Here is an 18,175-nt window from a genome sequence, read left to right as displayed (position 1 = left end):
CAGACCTAAGGTTCACACTCACTGGTAACTCTGCCCCTTCTGGAAAATTCAGAGGGACTTCCCTGGTAGTCCAGTGGCCCAGTTATTCACCTTCCAGTGTAGGGGATACAGGCTCAATCCCTGGTCCGGAAGCTAAGATCTCACACTCCTTGAGGCCAAAGAACCTAACCTTAAAAACAGAAGCAGTATTTTACCAAATTCAATAAAGACTTTTATAAAATGGTCCACGTCAAAAATAAAATTATGAGTATCCGAGTGGGTAAATAGAATATAAGTGACTCAGGAGGAGGAACTGTTTTCCTTTGGTTTGTATTGTTCTTTGGCCATGCCGCACAGCATGCAGGATCTCAGTTCCCCAACCAGGGATCAGACCCGGGTTCCCAGCAGTGGAAGCTGAGTCCTAACCACTGGACCGCCAGGGAATTCCCCATGATGAAACTGTGTTATTTTAAAATTTTCATTGCTTGTCCTTTAACAGATTTAAAACAGCTTTTGTCACTGTATCTTTGTCATCTTCATTATCTACAACAATGCCTAGCACATAGGCTCTTAAAAATGTTGAATGTATTGGATCTAAAAGCCATATTTTATTTCTTCATTGGGTTTAGAATCAGCAGTGCTACACTTCAGCTAAAGCCTTTGCAGTGGTGGGAGTTGAGATTTGTTTAAAGCAGTGTGGGGGACGAGGCTTTTCTGTTTTTAATACAGTGTCTGATACTAATTATTGAAAGTGTAAAGGCAGATGTTCATTTCTCTGATTCTGTGGAATGAGTGAGCTTGCTTAATAACATTGTAAACTGGCAGGACCCAGGTGTTGCTGTCAGGCAATATATTTTCACTTTAGGAGAATTTGGTGCTAAGTGCTTAGATCTTAAGTTTATCTGTTAAGAGGAGATTTTTGCCTGTTTTCTGTGATTTTCCTTTTGGAGCTTATACTTAGTGCTATTTATAAAAGCGTGGGTGCTTGAGTTACCAGAGGCCATAAGCATGACGGTAACACGCTGTGAATCTGAGGTCTTCCTATTTTACAGGATCTGCACAATTTAGATCTAATGATTGGAATTGCTTCTGCGGGCATTGCTGTGTACCGAAAATATATTTGCACAAGTTTCTATCCTTGGTAAGTGCAAACCAGTTCTAATTATTCTCTGAATCATGCTTCAAAAATATGCTGAACAAAAGTAACGGTACCTCTAATTTTAAACACTTATTTCTAAAGAAGGGACAGAGACTTTCTCCCAAGTTTTTACCTCTGCTCTACAATTCATCCAGATTCTGTACTTGGGAAAATTCTTCTGGTTATTACTGGCCATCCCATTCCGCCTTGGTCACCCTATGGTTTGGGATACTCTGTGAAACATGGATAAAAACAGCTCAAGGCAGGTTTTGGTGCTAAAGAATCCTTCCTGGGCAGCACGTGAGCCAGAATTCAGAGAACTTCCTCTGAGCAGGAGTTGTATTTTCTGTGTCGTTTCTGAGTTATTAATTGAAGCCTTGTCAAGTGCCCGATTCTGGTCTAAAACCTGAGGAGACCCAAAAGACTCGAATCATCACAAATCTGAGAAAGGCAGTGCTGTCCCCCTTGTTCCAAAGGCTCTCTGCTGGAGGAATTAAGAGTACATGCTCCGATCCTGGCTTCAAGCATCTCTGGATGAATTATCTTGAGCACTTATGGGATATCTCCCAGCCTTAGTTTCCTCATTTGAAAATTGGTTATAACGATATGTAGTTTTCAGGACTGCTGCAAGGCTTAGCAGAGGGGCTGCCGTAAAGCTTGAAGCAGAGGACCTGGTGCATAAAAAAGGCCCAGTTCGTGGTGGCTCTAACTGTGTTGCTCTGCAGACAAGAGGCTAGTTGACACATGGCCGTTAAGTGACTTTTAAGTTGCAAAGCAGCTGGGCGCGGATCTCGGTCTGTCTGTGCTCCTCCCACTGCTCCACACTGCCCTCAGCTGTCTTGCCCAGGTACACACCAGCTCCCGCAGAGCTGCCGCATCACAGAACAGCTGACAGCAAAAGGAGCGCCTTGCCCGTGGTCCTCGTTATTTAAGAGCTACATCATAATCCGGTGGCCCAGATGTGACACTCGGCTTCGGTCAGCCACTTGGTGCTTGGCCGGGGCCATGGGGCCGCCATCCTTTCTACGCTGCAGCGAAGCCTAGGAAGCCGAGAGCCCCTGGCCATCACGACCATGGACTAGAGGACACACACCGAGAGGCGTCAGCTGCAACCCGGCTGCTCCCTGATGTGCTTTTTTTGTGTCATGTTTTATTTTTTTTTGGCAGGGTGAACATTCTAAAAATTTCTTTCAAAAGGAAAAAATTCTTTATACACCAGCGACAAAAACAGGTGAGTTAAATCTCTGCTCACTTTGGTCCTTTTGCTTTTAGCCACTTCAGCTCTTAGCCCTTGGGTAGGTGAATGTGGTTGTTGTACTTTTAACACGGAAGAGAGAGCTCAGCAAGCGGTGGGAAGAAAGTGGGCATTTGGATCCTGAGGGCCCCATGGTTCTCTGTGTAATTCACTCTGCTTATCTGGCTGGGAAAGTCGCTTGCTTTGGAGCCACAGACATTGGGTTCAGGCCCTAGCTCTTCCACTTGCCCAGCTGGGCAGGTTACGTAACCTCCCCTAGTTGGAGTTAACCTTTTTTGCTGGAACGCAGCAATGCCCACTTCTCAGGGAATCATCTGATTTAGGTAGAAGTGCCATTTGTCAAAGCCCCTGGCCAAGCCCACCGTAGAGATAGCAGTGAAAGTCAGCAAGGTCAGTTTCTGCCCTTGATGTGTTTAAAATGCATGGTGGCCTTGGGTGTATGCCTCATAGGAGGAATCCACAGCCCTCCAGATAACTCAACTTGCTTTTTCACTTGGAGAAAAGTGACTTAGAGGTGAGAGAATCCACAGCTAGCAAGGTGGAAGAGCTGGAGTTTGAACCAGTCGTTATAAATCTGAGCTGCCAGCTCTTACCGTGACACCACACTCTGTCTTGTTTGTTAGGCTGCATGTTTTTCACTTACCGTCACTATGCCACTTCCCAATTTTCCAAAGACAATGTGTGCTTAAAATGGCTCCACACCACAGTGAACTCTTAGGAATGAGAACACTAAAGCTCAGAGCAAATAAGGACTAGAATCTGGGTCTCCCGAGCCCCACATGCAAGATGCAGGGTACCGCAGAAATGCACAGGATGGTAATTTAACATGAGAACAGAAAACCTGAATTCAAGTAGGAGGGAAATTGAGCAAATGATCAAAATGATGATTTTGAGTGAGCACTAGATTTGACTCGCTTTGTGGAAAGCGAATAGAGATCCAAAGCGTTATAAGATTCCTGTCATTTGACAGGTGAAAGATTATTTCTTCAGGGGAGAGATTTTTCCCAGAGCTAAATTTTAAAAAGGATTGTATCAGACAGCCCTTATTCTGTTGCTCCAAATATATCCGACCTAGAAAGGTAGACAGATGTGAAATGAAAGCATCCATGAAAGGCCACAGAGGGTGATGGAGAGTTTCACGCTGGTGATCTTTTTTTTTTTTTACCACGTTCATAAAGATGGTTAACAACTCCTGCTGTTGAATATTCTTAGAACCCTATTTTGTGGCCTAAGGAATTTTGAAGCCAGTTTTCCACTGTCTTTTGTTTCTTCCCGGATTACCACTCATACGGGCATAAAGTGTTCGAGACCCTGCTTCTACAACTGTGCAGCTGAATTCTCTACTGTGTTTTTTTCTCCCAGACGGAATCCAGGGAGCATATAGTGGCCTTCAACATGTTAAATTACCGATCTTGCAAAAACTTGTGGAAGTCCTGTGTCGAGCACCATACATTCTTTCAGGCAAAGAAGCTGCTACCTCAGGAAAAGAATGTTCTGTCTCAGTACTGGACTCTGGGCTCTAGGAACCCCAAAAAGTGAGTATTCTCTAGAGGTAGTCTCCACAGTAGCCTGAAATGTAAGCCCGTCTTAGTAACCCCCGGGGAACAGACATCCTCCGAGAAAGAGATGTCTTTCCCCGAGGCCCCATGTCCTGGGGCCAGAGGTGCGGGTGGATCTTAGAAGCTCAGATGAAAGTCTCTCCAGGGACAGGCAGCGATGTCTCCTTCCACACACACTCAGGCACTTCTGCTCCTGTCGCTTGCTTCTGCCTTCTCAGCTCTGTATTGCTCAGAGCTCCGGAGCGCCCACAGTTGCAACGACTCCGCCATGAAAGCGCCAGGAAGCTCACAGCCGTGACTCATGGCCATCTTGGTGGCATTAAGGCAGCCTCTCCCACTGAATGTTAACTCCATTAGATGCTCTGTAATAGTGAATGAATGAATGAGCAGAAGTAAAGACTTCCAGAGTCAGGCAACTGACACTCACAACATACAACAGTAGGAACAACAATAGTTGCAGCTGACAATTACTGAGTGCTTACTTTGTTCCTCGCACATATTGTGTTTAATTCTTTTTTAAATATGGCAATTCCATGTATGCTGTTATTCATAGGAATGATATTCAAAATACCTAATGGTTAGTACAGTAAAATAAATCTATAAATTGAAGTTTTTAGTTTATAGTGTATTGTCGAAACTAACCATGCAGTTTATATTTTCGTATTTGTTTTTATCCTGCCTTCTTTAAAGGTGTAGCAAAAATTGCCTATCAAATTATTCAAATTGTTTGGTTGGAAAATTTATTTTTGTGATTTTTTTTTTTTGATGTGGCTGTTACTAAAAATGATACCCCTGTCTGAGTCATTATCTGATATGTGGGACTGTATGAGACCATTTGACCATTTCAGTGACTTTCCTACTATATTGGTAATCAGTAACATTCTAGATTGAATAAGTGGTAAATGTCTGTTGATATTATTGATGGTATTTATGGTGCTAAATGCTCTCTCTGTTTCTGTTGAACCAAGAACAAATGTATTTTTAAAGGTTTTGGCTTAAGAAACCATTCAGTATTTTTATACCTGCAGTAACTCTATTTCTATCTTCTATGTCTATAAACATAATTTGCTGGAATGTAGCATTTACTTTGGTTGGACTTAATCCTCTCGGTGAGCTGAGAAGTGGCATTGAGGGCAACTGAAAGCCTGGACTCTGTTACTAAGAAACCTGATCTACATCAGTTTTAATTTAATTTGCTTCTTCAGTTTCTTCTTCTATAAAGTGTGGCCAACACAGAGGATTTTTGTTGTTGTTGTTGTTATCCATTGTGACAGATGAAACCGCCCCTATTTTGGTGGCTTAGAGCAGTAATCATTCTGTTATATCTTAAGACCTTGTGGGTCATGTTTTCAGGAAGGGCGTGACTGGATGGTTCTTCCACTGCATGCAGTATGTGGATTGAGGTTTCTTGGTGAGATGTGGCTGGGCTGGGCTGGGCTAGGCTGAGGGTCCAGGACCACCTCTCCACACCTGGTGCCTTGACAGGATGATGAAAAGACTGTACTCCTCTGGACCGCCATCTTCTCTGTGTTTCTCAGGGCCTCTCCCATAGTATTTGGACTTCTTACACGGAGGCTCAGGACTGCAAGAGTCTAAGGCAGAAGCAGCTGGTCATCTTAAAGGCTGGGCCCAGACCTGGCACAGTTAATCTTGGTTAAAGCAGTCACAGGCCGTTCTGGGTGGAAGAGGCAGAGAACTTGTCCCCCGCACCCCCCTTTAATCTGCAGCTGAGGGTCACGGGCTCTGAAGGGTGACTCGGTGGCCACAGGTCAGCAGTTCTTCACCACCAATCTCAGCTTCAGCATACTGGCAAATCTCATCCTTCATTATCTCTGTTTCACAGATAGAGAAACTGAGGCTTAGGTTACACGATTTGCCCAACCCCTAGAGATGCAATTACACATTCGCATATTGGGCCTCTGAAAGCTTCCACATGAAAGAAGCTTGTTTGGTATTTTCCAAGCCTACGGGACAGTGGAACACTTCTTTTTCCAAAGAGTACCTATTAATAACCCATGACACATACTTTGGGGAACTGCTACATTCAACCTTTGAATCATCTGGCTTGCTCCCACTGTTGCGATGCTGTGCTCTCAATCAACGATAATTAGGTTTCTGATGTGGATTCTCCTGGTGATGCTGCTGTGAGATTTTGATCAGGGTGACAGCCATATTTCTCATTGAAAATCAGGACATTGATATTCTAGAGGGTGTGCTTCATGTCACCTATGTTCTTCTGAGGTCTTTGTCATGATTTTTGTGGCTTGCTGGCTTTAGGCTGCAAGGAAATGTGTCAAATGTTTCAAGGTACTAAAACATTCATTTAAAATTTACAAGTGCCAGGACTGAGTTTTCCGGAAACTAGTTTCCAACTCCATCCTCTCAAATAATTCATACTCTGAGGGGTCTAGGGAGCTGAGACTTAAGTTACCTAGGTGTAAATGAAATCCGAAAGTAACCTTTAGGGTGACACATTCAAAGAATACAGCCCCAAACTGCTGTCTAAGCATATTTTCTCAGGTCTGCTCTTAAGAGTTCTGAGTGATTTACGGTGACAGCTTCTGCCAGCTAGAATGACAGAGAACACGGGGAAGGATGGTTAATGTTTGTACTCCTGCCAGTGTGAGTAAAAGTGAGAATTCCTTGAAGTTCCCTGAACGGTGTTTCACCGTTAATCCTGAAATTCCTTCTCATCTGGTAAGGCATGGTTTATATTCTGAAAACAGTTTTGTTGCTTGCAGCAGTAAGGACAGGAAAATATTTTTGCACCCAAAGAAAAGAAAGAACGTCAGGGAAAGCCAGCCCAGAAAGGAATCTCTGACCCAGGTGCCTCCACTCCCGGGAACCTCGGCTGGGGTCACCAAAGCGTTAACTGGCCCTGCGTCAGGGAGGGAGCGTGTGCAGACTGTTTGTCTCATTTATGCTATCACTTCTATCTCGTTGAACATGTCAGTGTAGAAAGTGAACCTGCATCTGGTTTTTCAGGTCTGTAAATAACCAGTATTGCAAAAAGGTGATTGGAGGGATGGTGTGGAACCCAGCCATGCGGAGATCTTTATCGGTGGAACATTTAGAAACCAAGAGTCTACCTTCCCGGTCTCCTCCTATTACTCCCAACTGGTATGTCTTTCTTTTTTTGGTACTATCCACCAGTAAACACTTTATTTCTTTTAAAAACTAAATAAAAATAAAAACCTAACTATAGATGGTCTATGATGAGAGTTTACATTTGCATATTTGACTATTGCACAAGTGACTATTTTTATGAGATGCACAAGTGTAGCTAGATTTTTTTTTAGTGTATGATGTTTGGATGTTCTTTTTTTTATATATAATTTTTTTTAAGTCTTTCAAACTTGTTACAATGTTGCTACTGTTTTATGTTTTGGGTTTTTTCGGCCATAAGGCATGTGGGATCTTAGTTCCCCAGCCAGGAATCAAACCTGCACCCCACCACCAGACTGCTCGGGAAGTTCCTGGGATGTTCTTTTTTAAAAAGTTATTTGGTCTAAATAAATTTGAGCACCACAGCCTACTGAAGTGCCCTTCTTGAAATTATAGTATGCATTAGCATATTCAAGTTTCGAGAAGTCCTGTGATAAAGAAGCATGTTTAACTTTTATTTAATCTCATGTTTCCCATTAATACCAAACAAAATAAACTTTGAGAAAACATAGTAAAGTATGCAATACAACTAACAGAAAGATGTGTGACCCTCAGCCACAGTAGCAAATGCTCGTTGGAAAGTAGCCTGCCAACTTCTAAGTTGATGGACTTGGCCTAAAAGGAAGGAATTGGCAGTTTGGTGACGTGGATAAGGGCACTGGGCTTGTAGCTGGAAGACCTGGACTCAGATTTTGGCTCTTCTGTCCATTAACAAATGTGTTTATCTCTCTGGTCTCAGCCTTTCCATCTGTAAAGGGGTTGAATGAACTAACAATGTACAAGTGCTTTGTTAGCTATACAAAAAAGATCAGGTAGAATTGTTGTTATTGTTTGTTATTTTTATTATTTTATTATTATTATTATTATTGTTAGTATAATGTTCCTCAGAGACATCAGGCCATTTTTTAAATGCCTCCAAAACAGCCAGGCGTTATGGGGGGGGGGGAACCAAGCTGGAAACCTTGGCCCAACTCCGCCCTAAAATAGGATTATGGCTTTCTGTTCATTTCCTGATAGACAGGGTGTACCTATAAATTCTTAAGGAGTGATCTTCCAAGACTAAGAAACATTCTGCCAGGCAGGCAGAAAGGGAGTGGTTGTGCAGGGCTGCTGGGAAAGGACTCTCTGCTGGGGCGAGATGCTCTGGGCAAGAAGGGTGATGGTATTTGGTGTTGGAAAGTTATAACATGACCGAGTAGATTGATTCTTGGTTTCTGAAATGTAGGCACTCATCCTATAGTGGTCCGTGTGTGCTATAAAGCAGCGGCTTAGTTTGTCTGCAAGTCTCTTAGCAGCAGAGACCAGGACAACATGCAGGAGAACAGTGGGGTTTGGCTCTCACTGCTATTTATAGGTCCTCTCGGGAGGAGTCACGAGCCTTTCTGCTCAGCTCTGGGCACAGTGTATTGATCCTCCAGGCCCAAAGGGATTGCGAAAGTGGAGGCCCTGGCAGTCCCAAGGAGAAATGGCTAAAAAGGAAGGGGAAGATGAAAAAGCAAGGAAAATGAAATTTAAGAAAGTTTAGCGGCCTAGAGTTGCCGACTGCAGGAGCCGCTAGTGCCTAGGTGCTACCCCAGGTGTCACCCCAGGCATCCGAGAACATTGCCTCATTTGGCTCATTTTCAGGAGCCAGGTGGGTCCAGCTGAGGCTCAGAGAGGTAGAGTGACTTGCCTCATGACACACGGCTGCTGCTGCTATTGGAAGGACAGAGCGGTGCTAATACAGTCCTTGGGGTTTGCAAAGAGGTGGACACGACGGAGCAACTAGCACTTTCACTTTCACTGCCACCTAGATCTATTTTGAAAAGCGAACATTTCTTCTTGGATCAAGTGAAATTGACATTAGGGGATATAGTTGAAATAAGGTTCAAATTTTGCCAAAAAAAAAACACTTTAGCTTCTAAACCTTCTATTTATACTGCATAAGTGAATCAGGAAAATTGTCTGATGAGCAGCCAATTAGACCTCCTTATGCATTGAGACCTTGAGTGCTCTTGGAAGAATAACTCCCCCTAAACCAACACTCAACAGCTTCCCAAAAGGCACAAACCAGTCTCATCTGCCGGTTTATAAAGTTGAGTAGCACTGGGCTCAGAGTCTCTGGGACCACTCAGCCCCTGGTGGATCCTGGTGTACTGAGGGGGTTAACCAGCTCTTAAATTCAAGCAGCATCAGTAAAGCCAGCCTTGGGACGGTCAGGGCACAGAGGTTAGATCACTGATGTCTGATAGAATCCTTAAGTAGAATCTGCTCTCAGCGCTTCACTCTGCACCTTTCCCCACCAGGCGAAGTCCTCGGCTCCGGCACGAGATCCGAAAGCCACGGCACTCTTCTGCAGACAACCTTGCCAACGAGATGACATACATCACCGAGACCGAAGATGTGTTCTACACCTACAAGGGCTCCCTGTCCCCTAAAGACAGTGATTCCGAGGTCTCTCAGAACCGAAGCCCACACCGAGAGTAAGAAACCTGTGCTCCTCTCTTTCCTGGGTCTCCTTGTTGGAGCTGTTGAGGAATTTGCTCATGCCCCACGGCCATTTAAAAGGAGGCAGAGGCTGGAGCTGGCAGCCAGCTCCCTGGGGTGCTCTCTGCCAGGCTGAGAACATCAGTCGCACTCTGCCTTCCCCCACAAGCTGTGTGCCTGGGGTCATTAGCTCGCCCTTCTTTTTCTCAATGACAGCAACCTACCATCCACACACCCATTAGCTCTCTGAATGGTGTTCTCTCCAGTTGATGAGCAAAACTCAGTTTAAACCATTCCATACACCAGAGGTTGAGGACATGTTGACTAGACCAGTATGTCTCTAGGTTGTCGGCGTTCATCCACTGCAAGATTCCCCACCCCAGAAAGTGTGTTCATTTCTCTCTGTCTGCAGAAAACCTTCTCAGATCCACAGTCTGTCCTCAGGGCATTTGTTCGCTTTTGGTTTTTAATGAATATTTAGTATAAAGAAAAAAAAACATGGAGAGAACATCTCTGATTTTCTTTGTTAAATTTTTGTCAAGGACAGTTTGCATCAAATTCTTTTATGTCCCCATAGTCTTTTTTTTTTTATTGTGACAAACTCCCTTCACAATACATCTCTCCTAAAATACTGCCTTGAGTCCTTTTATTATTCAGTAAGATAATATCTGATTTACTTGTTCCCTGTTCGCTTGACTAGCAAGCAGCTCAGAGCTGCATGTCAGACTCTGTTGCATTAGCTTCCCAGAGCCCAGATTTCTGACATAGTCCTTACTCTTTCTTCTCTGTCCTATTAATGAGTCTTATTTTTCCTCTGGTCTTAATGAATTCACTGTTCTGCCATGTCTGCACATTTTAGAGTAAGCTATCTCAAATCATTTTTTGAAGGGGACAAGACACAGATCATAAATGACAAAATGTGATGGGAATGGATCTTTTTTTTAGGAAGTCAACCATGGTCATTAGTATCCATTCTGTTTGGTCCCATGCTGTGCTCAAAATGTAGAAACATACGATGCCTCCCCTGAAAGCAGAGGATTAACAAGAAGGCACTTCGGTTGATCTGTAAATTTTTACCACTCTAGCACTCTAGCTCCTAGGATTAAAGCCTTAAATGCATCCTGACCATTCTCGGCCTCACAGGTGAATCACAGATCTCACTTCACACTTAAGTGTGAGATTGCCACACTTAAGTGTGAGATTGCTCGCGCTCTCTCTGCTCTCCCTGACCACAGCAAACATGGTTTCCAGCTTATCTGTGTTCTTAACACCTCTGGTTGAATAATCCTCTGGTCATTATTTCCTTGTGACCTGAGCTTGGATGATGCTTCTGTTGAAATGATCGCTATCTCTTGCTCCAACTCACAGTGCTGTTGAGGCTACAGTGGAAGGGTGTGAGTTCCTCTGTGGGGCACAGTGGTTTTTGCATGTTCTACAAGGAGCCTAGGCAAGCGTGACTTAAGCCAGTATGAGCCTGTCAGGGGCTATGTCGCTTTGGTGAAGGGAGAAGGAGGGTTTAGGGACTGTCTGAGGGCTCTGAGCTGCCCAGTCACACCTTCCTCCGTGTCAGACCACCCTGTTGTGGTTTGCAGTCCCATCATGGAGTTGTACTATCCGGTACAGTAGCCTCTAGTCACGTGTGGTTATTCAGATTGAAATTACTGAATGTAAAATAAAATGTTAAGTTCAGTTCCTCAGTCACACAAGCGTCATCTTGAGTGCTCTGGACCACATGTAGATAGAGGCTACCAAACGGGACAACACAGATACAGCACATTTCCAGGGTGGCAGGTGGACAAGAGATGGATTCTGTTCACGGGTACGTGACTGGGCTCTGCTCGTTGTGGGTACGTGGATGTCTTAAAGGGCTCCGCTCGTTGCTGAGTCCTGCAGCGCACTTTATATACCCTTGGCTGCTCCTTGAGGGAACGTGAAAGTGAAGTAGACAAGTCTTTGCTTTCAGGGACCTCAGGCCACCTGGGCAGAGAGCACATTATCAGCCTTCATCAGCGCCCTGTGGGGCTCGGTCCGTTTGATGGAAGGAGAAGAGAGTTTAGGAAAACGGCAGCTTCTGAGAAGCCTGATTACAGGTCCTACCTCAGATCTTCCTAAGTGCGGTCTGTGACCCAACCATGGAATTACAGAGCATCCAGACCTTCACAGGCGAGGACAGCCACACACACGTGGCTGTTTGAATTTAAGTTTATTAAAACTCCATTGAAAATTGACTTCCTCAAGCCCTGTTTGGTTTAAGTAATTCCTGGCCCTATTCACCCCTGGGCCTTGCCCATCAGTTCTTCCTGAAAATGCCTTCGTGAGACCTCGGAAGATGTATCATCCTGGGACACTCTTTATTTTGCAGCGAACCATTAGAAGTAGCAAATAATGTTGATTCAGAGGCATCCTACCTTGCCTTGGGTTTGCCAGGTGAGCCTCAGTAGACAGCTCACAGAGTCCAGTTAGCAGCTGTACTTTGCAAGTGGGATGAACAGGTGAAACAAGTTCAGGATGGGGACCCTGTCCCACTGGCAGGAAGCCACCTTCTTCTGAGCTTTCAGAGGCATAAGGCTTCCATTGGTCCTCCATTGCCCAAAGCAAGGAGGAAAAGTTGGTCTGTACTTGGTGAAAAAACTGCGGTGGTGTTTTCAGTGAGTACAGTCATCCCAAAGTACCTAAGGGGGATTGATTCCAGGACCCTCAAAGGTACAAAATCCATGGACGCAAAAAATCTCTCTTGTAAAATGGTGAAGTACGGTTGGTCCTTCGTGTGTGTGAGTCCCTCAGTCATGTCCTACTGTTTGTGACCCCATGGACTGTAGCCTGCCAGGCTCGTCTGTCCATGGAATTCTCCAGGCAAGAATACTGGAGTCAGTAGCCATTCCCCCTTCCAGGGGATCTTCCCGACCTAGGGATCGAATCCAGGTTTCCGGCATTGCAGGCAAATTCTCTCAGGATTCCCTGAGACACCAGGGAAGCCCTGATCCTTCATAACTCTGGATTTAATTTGATTCACGATTAGCTGAATCCACGAACTCCCAGTGTCAGCTACAGTATTTGCAAAGTATTTAAGAAACATCGGACATGTTTTATATAGCAAATTGGCATGTTAAGAGGCAAGAAGAAATATCCTGTCGGCGATATCAGATGAATACAGACAGCAAGAAGAGTTCCTTTTAGAAAGAAGGATGACGTGCAGTGTTCTGTACCCATGTGAACCAGAGGAAAAAGGAGAGAAAGGAAGAAAAGAGTGATTCAACTTTGGCTCTCAACCCAGAGGCATAGCTCCGACTCTCTGAACATTGTCCTCGCGGATGAGTCACCGTGGTTTGTCGCGTATTTATAGCAGCGCGGCAGAGTTTATGATTATAGTTACGAGTCCTTGGCAGTTTGCTTTCTGCCCAAGCAGGCGGTCCTCCTGTTAGCCCTCAGCCATTCTGCGTTCCATGCCTTGCTTCGGAGCCAAGGCCAAAATCTGCAGAAAAGGAGGTTTCCAAAAACAAAAACAACCTGCCACCCAGGGAAGAAATTTAAAAAAAAAGGAGGGGGAGTGCCCCAAAGGAGAAAACGACTTTGCAGAGCAGAAAGCTGGAGGAAAACAACTTTCAGGGCAGATGAGGGTTGTGTTTGAAGAACTTTTCGTCAGAGGGAGTGGGGCCTGGTGCCACCATGATGTCTTGGCCGTTTGCTCATTTCCTTCTCCAGAGCCTGCCTTGTTCTGGGGACACAGGGCAGCTGTCGGCTTTTATTTCCAAACTTCTGTACGTACAGCCGTGTGAATACATTTCATGCTACTGAACTATACACTTGAAAATGGTTAAGATGGTAAATTTCATGTGTATTTCACCACTGTCTTTTAAAATGTTTTAAAATAGCCTCCATGCATTGGAAGGAACTCTAGGTATCCCCTTCTTCAGCTGCATCACCAGGGGTAGGAATTCCCTCTGCCCTGTCACCTGGTCACCCAGCCGGTGATGGGCAGCTCTCCTGCCACGGGGCAGCCTGCTGTCTTGGACAGCCTGGTTTCCAAACTGTGGCTCCCCGCAGGAGACCAGCCAGCGACAGGGTTTCACAGGAGTCTTGTGTTCATTTTCCCTGCACCTTGCCTGCCCTTCTCTTGGTCTCGGGCCGCTTGCGTGTGGACATCTGATGACTACTTTAACCCAGCCTGACGCGGCCTCAGCTCATCATCCTCTGTCCAGCCTGCGGCTGCTCCCATGTCTTGGTGAGTGAGGCCATGTTCAAGAACCACCCTCTTGGCACCTGTTGGGACTTAAGGCATCCTCAACAACTTTTCTTGCACCTGTGTTATCCAGCTCCCGCTGTTTCTCTCCCACAAACATCTCTTGGCATGGACCTCTCCGCCATCCTCCCCATCGCCTTGCCCGTGCATAACTGCCATTATCTCTCAAAGGGATGCTTTCAGCAGTGTTCTAAGTATCCTCCTGTCTGTGGTCTCTCCTCCTCCTTCCAGACCATCCTTCACAAGGGCTCAGTTCAGTTCAGTCGCTCAGTCGTGTCTGACTCTTTGCGACCCCATGAACTGCAGCACGCCAGGCCTCCCTGTCCATCACCAGCTCCTGGAGTTTATCCAAACTCATGTCCATTGAGTCGGTGATGCCATCTAACCATCTCATCCTCTGTCATCCCCTTCTCCTCCTGCCCTCAATCTTTCCCAGCATCAGGGTCTTTTCAAATGAGTCAGCTCTTCGCATCAGGTGGCCAAAGTATTGGAGTTTCAACAGGGTAACAGGCTTATCTTCCTGAAATTCAATCCCGAGCACATCACTCCCCTACTTAGGTGTCTTTTCTGTGCTTTTTCAAGGTTTCATGCCTTTGCAGATGCTGCAGGTTTGTTTTTTTTAATTAGAGTTTTGTCTACAATTCTTTCTTCTTCCCTTCTGACTACCTGTTTAAACTGCTGCTAGTTTATCTTTCAGACTCAAGTGCACCCTCTTCTGTGGAGTCCTTCCTGGCCTCCCACTGTACCCCAGACATCTGAGCATCTCCCTTAGAGCGTGATGATAATGTCTGATTTATTTCTGTACCTTAAAATAGACAGTGAGCTCTCCGAGGGCAGAAACAGTGCCCTATTCACCTCTCCTTCCCCCAAACCTGGCATGATGCCTGGCACTTAGATATACAATGACTCTGTGGATAGATGGACAGACAGACAGACGCATGGTCACATGAAACAGGATGCAGCCCTTGGGTAATGCCCAGACAAGCTCCCAAGTTTTCATAATGTGTGTCTCCTCTGCCACTTCCATGGCAGGTCCCCATATCACATGACCACACAGCATCTGATCTGCACACCAAGGACTCAGACAGATTTACTGCAACAAGTTTTGGTTAACTGTCCTCTGTCAGCAGTTCCCCGTGGTAGGTGCCGCTGCAGGGCGCATATGGGTGAGAAATTCTCAAACAATTCAAGCACAAATTGACCAAAATTTACGCAGTGCCTTCTTGCTGTTGAGGTATCACCGCGTCCAAGGGGGCAGCCTGGGGATGATGCATGACCTGTGACTCCATTAGTGATGAGACACAGAGCTCAGAAGGCGGCATTTCTGACCTGTGTTCCCTCCGCCACTTCTTGCGTGAAGTTTGGATCTCGGGCGCTTGGCGTGTGTTGCAGAAATAAGTGTCACCTGGACAGTGTTTCCACGACACCAACACCCACACTTCGGAGATACTTTCTGCTAGTCATTGCTCCTTCCATCAGGACCCATGTAGATCACCTGGCTACGTGTTCAGTGCCCTTGGGGAGGAAGAGACAGAGGACTAGGGTCCCTCCCAACCTCGAGAAGCTCATAGACGAGAGAGAGATGCCATCCGGAACAGCGCCCATTCTGTCGCCCGCCAGAGCTGTCAGGCGCCCCCAGTGAGAACCGTGAAACCCTGGGTGGGAGCACAGCTTTGCTCAGCTGACAGGTTTGGGGGTGGGTAGCAGGGGTCTTTGAAATTTCTCTAGAGTGTAGGAGAGAGTGGTATAAAAAATATCACATGGTAAATCTTGCCATTTTAACTTTTTCTTTAACCTTGCTTCTCTTCAGAGAAATGAACTCTGTCCTGGCTTTTGTTTCCGATGCCTACTGCGTTTACAGTTCTGAAGCATCGGCTTCTGAGGGCGAGCACCCGCTTGTCTGCCGGTCAGTCCGTCCGTCTGCCTCTGCCCCTTTCTCCTCCGGGAGCTGGGGGTGGCCAGTCCCTCCCCGACCGCTCTGGTTCCCCAAGAGCAGTGGCAGTCCCTCCTCCTGCCTCTGGGGCAGACCACCTGCTTCCAGTCTCTCTGCCTAGTTTCTTGGCCCCTTTCACAGTTACCCCGAAGCCTCAGGGGGTGCCCTGGTCCCTCCCTCAGTCATGCCTCGCATCCTGCCCCGAGCGGGGAGGATGGCTACATGGTCTGGCGTCCTCACTCGCGGCGTCGCTGTGCTGTGTCCAGCTGCCACCTTCTCGTTGTGTCTCACATTGTTTGATGTCCTCCTCGCCATCTGTCTGTCCATCTTCCACGCTGAGCCGAACGTTACTGCAGCCTGCAGGGAACGTCTGTACATGGTGGTTCAGCCAAAAAAAATATTGTCATGTTTAATAAATTACCATCTAAAAGTAACCTCTCCGCCCCTACTTAGAAAATAGGATTGGGGACATAATGACTTTGAATAGGTTATTTTTAGTACTGTGGGTTGTTTTGGGTAGACCATTCAGTTTGATACTGATAAAAGAAAAATACTTTAAAACCTTCCAAAATGTCATCTAAATTCTATATAACGTATTTCAAAATTCAGAATTTAGAAGTTAGATATAGTGAATACAAAAATATATTACACTTGACTGAGAAGTCTGTTTTCCGCTGTTTTGCCTTGCTCTTTTGTTTGCATGTCCTCACCCTTTCCATCACTCTCGTCTCCAGATTCTCCCAAATACTTGAAGTATGAATGCTGTCGGCAGCTCCGTGTTAGAGGTTCAGTTCCACCGCTAGCTGGAAATAGCGTTTCCTAAATGCTTTGGGCTTTATCTTGTTTAGCAAGTTCAAGTCTCCCTTTCTGCCACTAGGAGGTGCTCTTAGAAACATCAAGAGAGAAACAGTGCCCTTACTTGAGAACTTTTTTTTTTTTTAGTTTCCTGTTAACTAAAGTCATTTATTTCCAGCCTGAAAACATCCCACTAGGACACAGCTTTAAGTCCAAAATCTCCTCGCTCTGAAATGCTTTCCCATCCATGATACCCCTTAACTGGCAGTTTGAGCACCTTAAGTTCAAACTCTTCTCTTGCAAATAGCTCTATTTCTACGCTGTCACCGAAATTTTGTATTCAAATGAATTGAGATTGTGAATCACTTTGTATGAGTAAAACGATACAGATTTTGTATTTAAAGTAAGCTAATTTAAACTTGCTGGGAAACAGAGAGGTACTCCGTTAATGGAAAAATCCCTGGAAAGGGACCTGAAATAAAGGTTTAGTAAGAGGCAGCAGTGACTGTCGTCCATCTGTCTGTCTCACTGTCCTTGTCTGCTCACCTTTCCCATCAACTGACCCGGAGTGAGGTCAGAATGTGGAGGAGTCTGTGCAGCGTGAGGATAGCCCCATAGTCTGTCGGCGTTTGAAGGCGTCTTTCGCTCAGCCTGCAGCCCTGGAAGGAGTGTAGTGTGGGTGTGCATGATGCAGAGGAGTTGTGTACCCTACACAGTGTTCATCCTTGCAGCCCCGAGAGGTTGGAGAGGATGGTCTTAGGAGCTGATCTGGTGGCTGGGAGAGGGGAGAGGTGCTCAGGGACTCCTGTTCACCAGACTCCTGGTGGCTGAGGAAAAAGCTGTGTGACCTGGGACAAGTCACTCAGTGCCTCTTGACCAGTTTCTTCATCTGTGAAATGAGAACGGGACAGATGGCCCCAGAGGTCTTTGACACTTCTCAACGACAGCGTCATCCGTAGAACTTCCTGCAATGGTGGAAGTGTTCTGTGCCTGATCTTGTCCAGTGCAGGAGCTTCTAGTCACGTGTAGCTCTTGGGCATTTTTGAAATGTGACTGGTGCAGCTGAGGAATTTTCTAATCCTCACTTCTTTAAATAGCCACTTGTGACTGGTGGCTGCCATATTGGATTGTGCAGCACCAAGATACAGAAGGACCTATGTTAGAAAAAAAGAAAACCCATGATCTCAGCGGAGGCAATGAGTGGATGTCACAGGTGAATAATGTAAACTAGGATTGATAGAAATTGTCCTGAATGTGCAGTCCAGTCCCATTTCCTCTGGGTAGCAAACTGTCCTTTGAAGCAGAGCTATGAGCGGGAATGAGATGGAAGGAAAAACTTTCAGCAGCGATGGAGACCCACACATCTGAGTGAGCTTCAATAATTAAGCAACAGAATAGCTGGGCACAGCTCCCTTTTACCTTTCTAAAGCTGCTGAGTTGTCAGCAGTTCTTGGTACTGCCCTGCTCTCTTTCCCCTTTTCCCCAAAACTAAAAGCTGATGCTATTGAGGCCAGCTGGGGGTGTGGGCAGCCAGTGGACTCTGGGTGTGCCTGAGCCCTGGGCTTGACCTTCAGATCCCCTCTAAGGTTCTAAGGATCAGTGACAGCCGTGAGATGCCAGGCTCCAACAGTCAGTATTGTGTGCT

The 18,175-nt window shown here is 45.8% G+C and overlaps 1 protein-coding gene across 8 annotated transcripts in view; it reads left to right on the top strand.

The window, feature by feature from the left end:
* PTPN3 (protein tyrosine phosphatase non-receptor type 3) overlaps nucleotides 1–18,175 on the top strand; it is a 113,649-nt gene that overhangs the window by 62,590 nt on the left and 32,884 nt on the right. For 7 of the 8 annotated variants that reach the window (XM_065946827.1, XM_065946824.1, XM_065946825.1 and 4 more), the window contains 6 exons: nucleotides 1,032–1,120; nucleotides 2,285–2,348; nucleotides 3,735–3,907; nucleotides 6,917–7,051; nucleotides 9,382–9,558; nucleotides 15,613–15,708. In XM_065946827.1, coding sequence (XP_065802899.1) covers nucleotides 1,032–1,120; nucleotides 2,285–2,348; nucleotides 3,735–3,907; nucleotides 6,917–7,051; nucleotides 9,382–9,558; nucleotides 15,613–15,708 — 734 coding nt within the window. The remainder of the gene's footprint in view (nucleotides 1–1,031; nucleotides 1,121–2,284; nucleotides 2,349–3,734; nucleotides 3,908–6,916; nucleotides 7,052–9,381; nucleotides 9,559–15,612; nucleotides 15,709–18,175) is intronic. The other variant, XM_065946831.1, reaches the window with a different exon arrangement.

This window comes from Muntiacus reevesi, chromosome 10, assembly GCF_963930625.1.
Source record: "Muntiacus reevesi chromosome 10, mMunRee1.1, whole genome shotgun sequence".
In the NCBI taxonomy this organism is placed as follows: Eukaryota; Metazoa; Chordata; class Mammalia; order Artiodactyla; family Cervidae; genus Muntiacus; species Muntiacus reevesi.
Note: the sequence above shows the minus strand (reverse complement) of the source record. Positions and strands in the feature narration are given on the sequence as shown.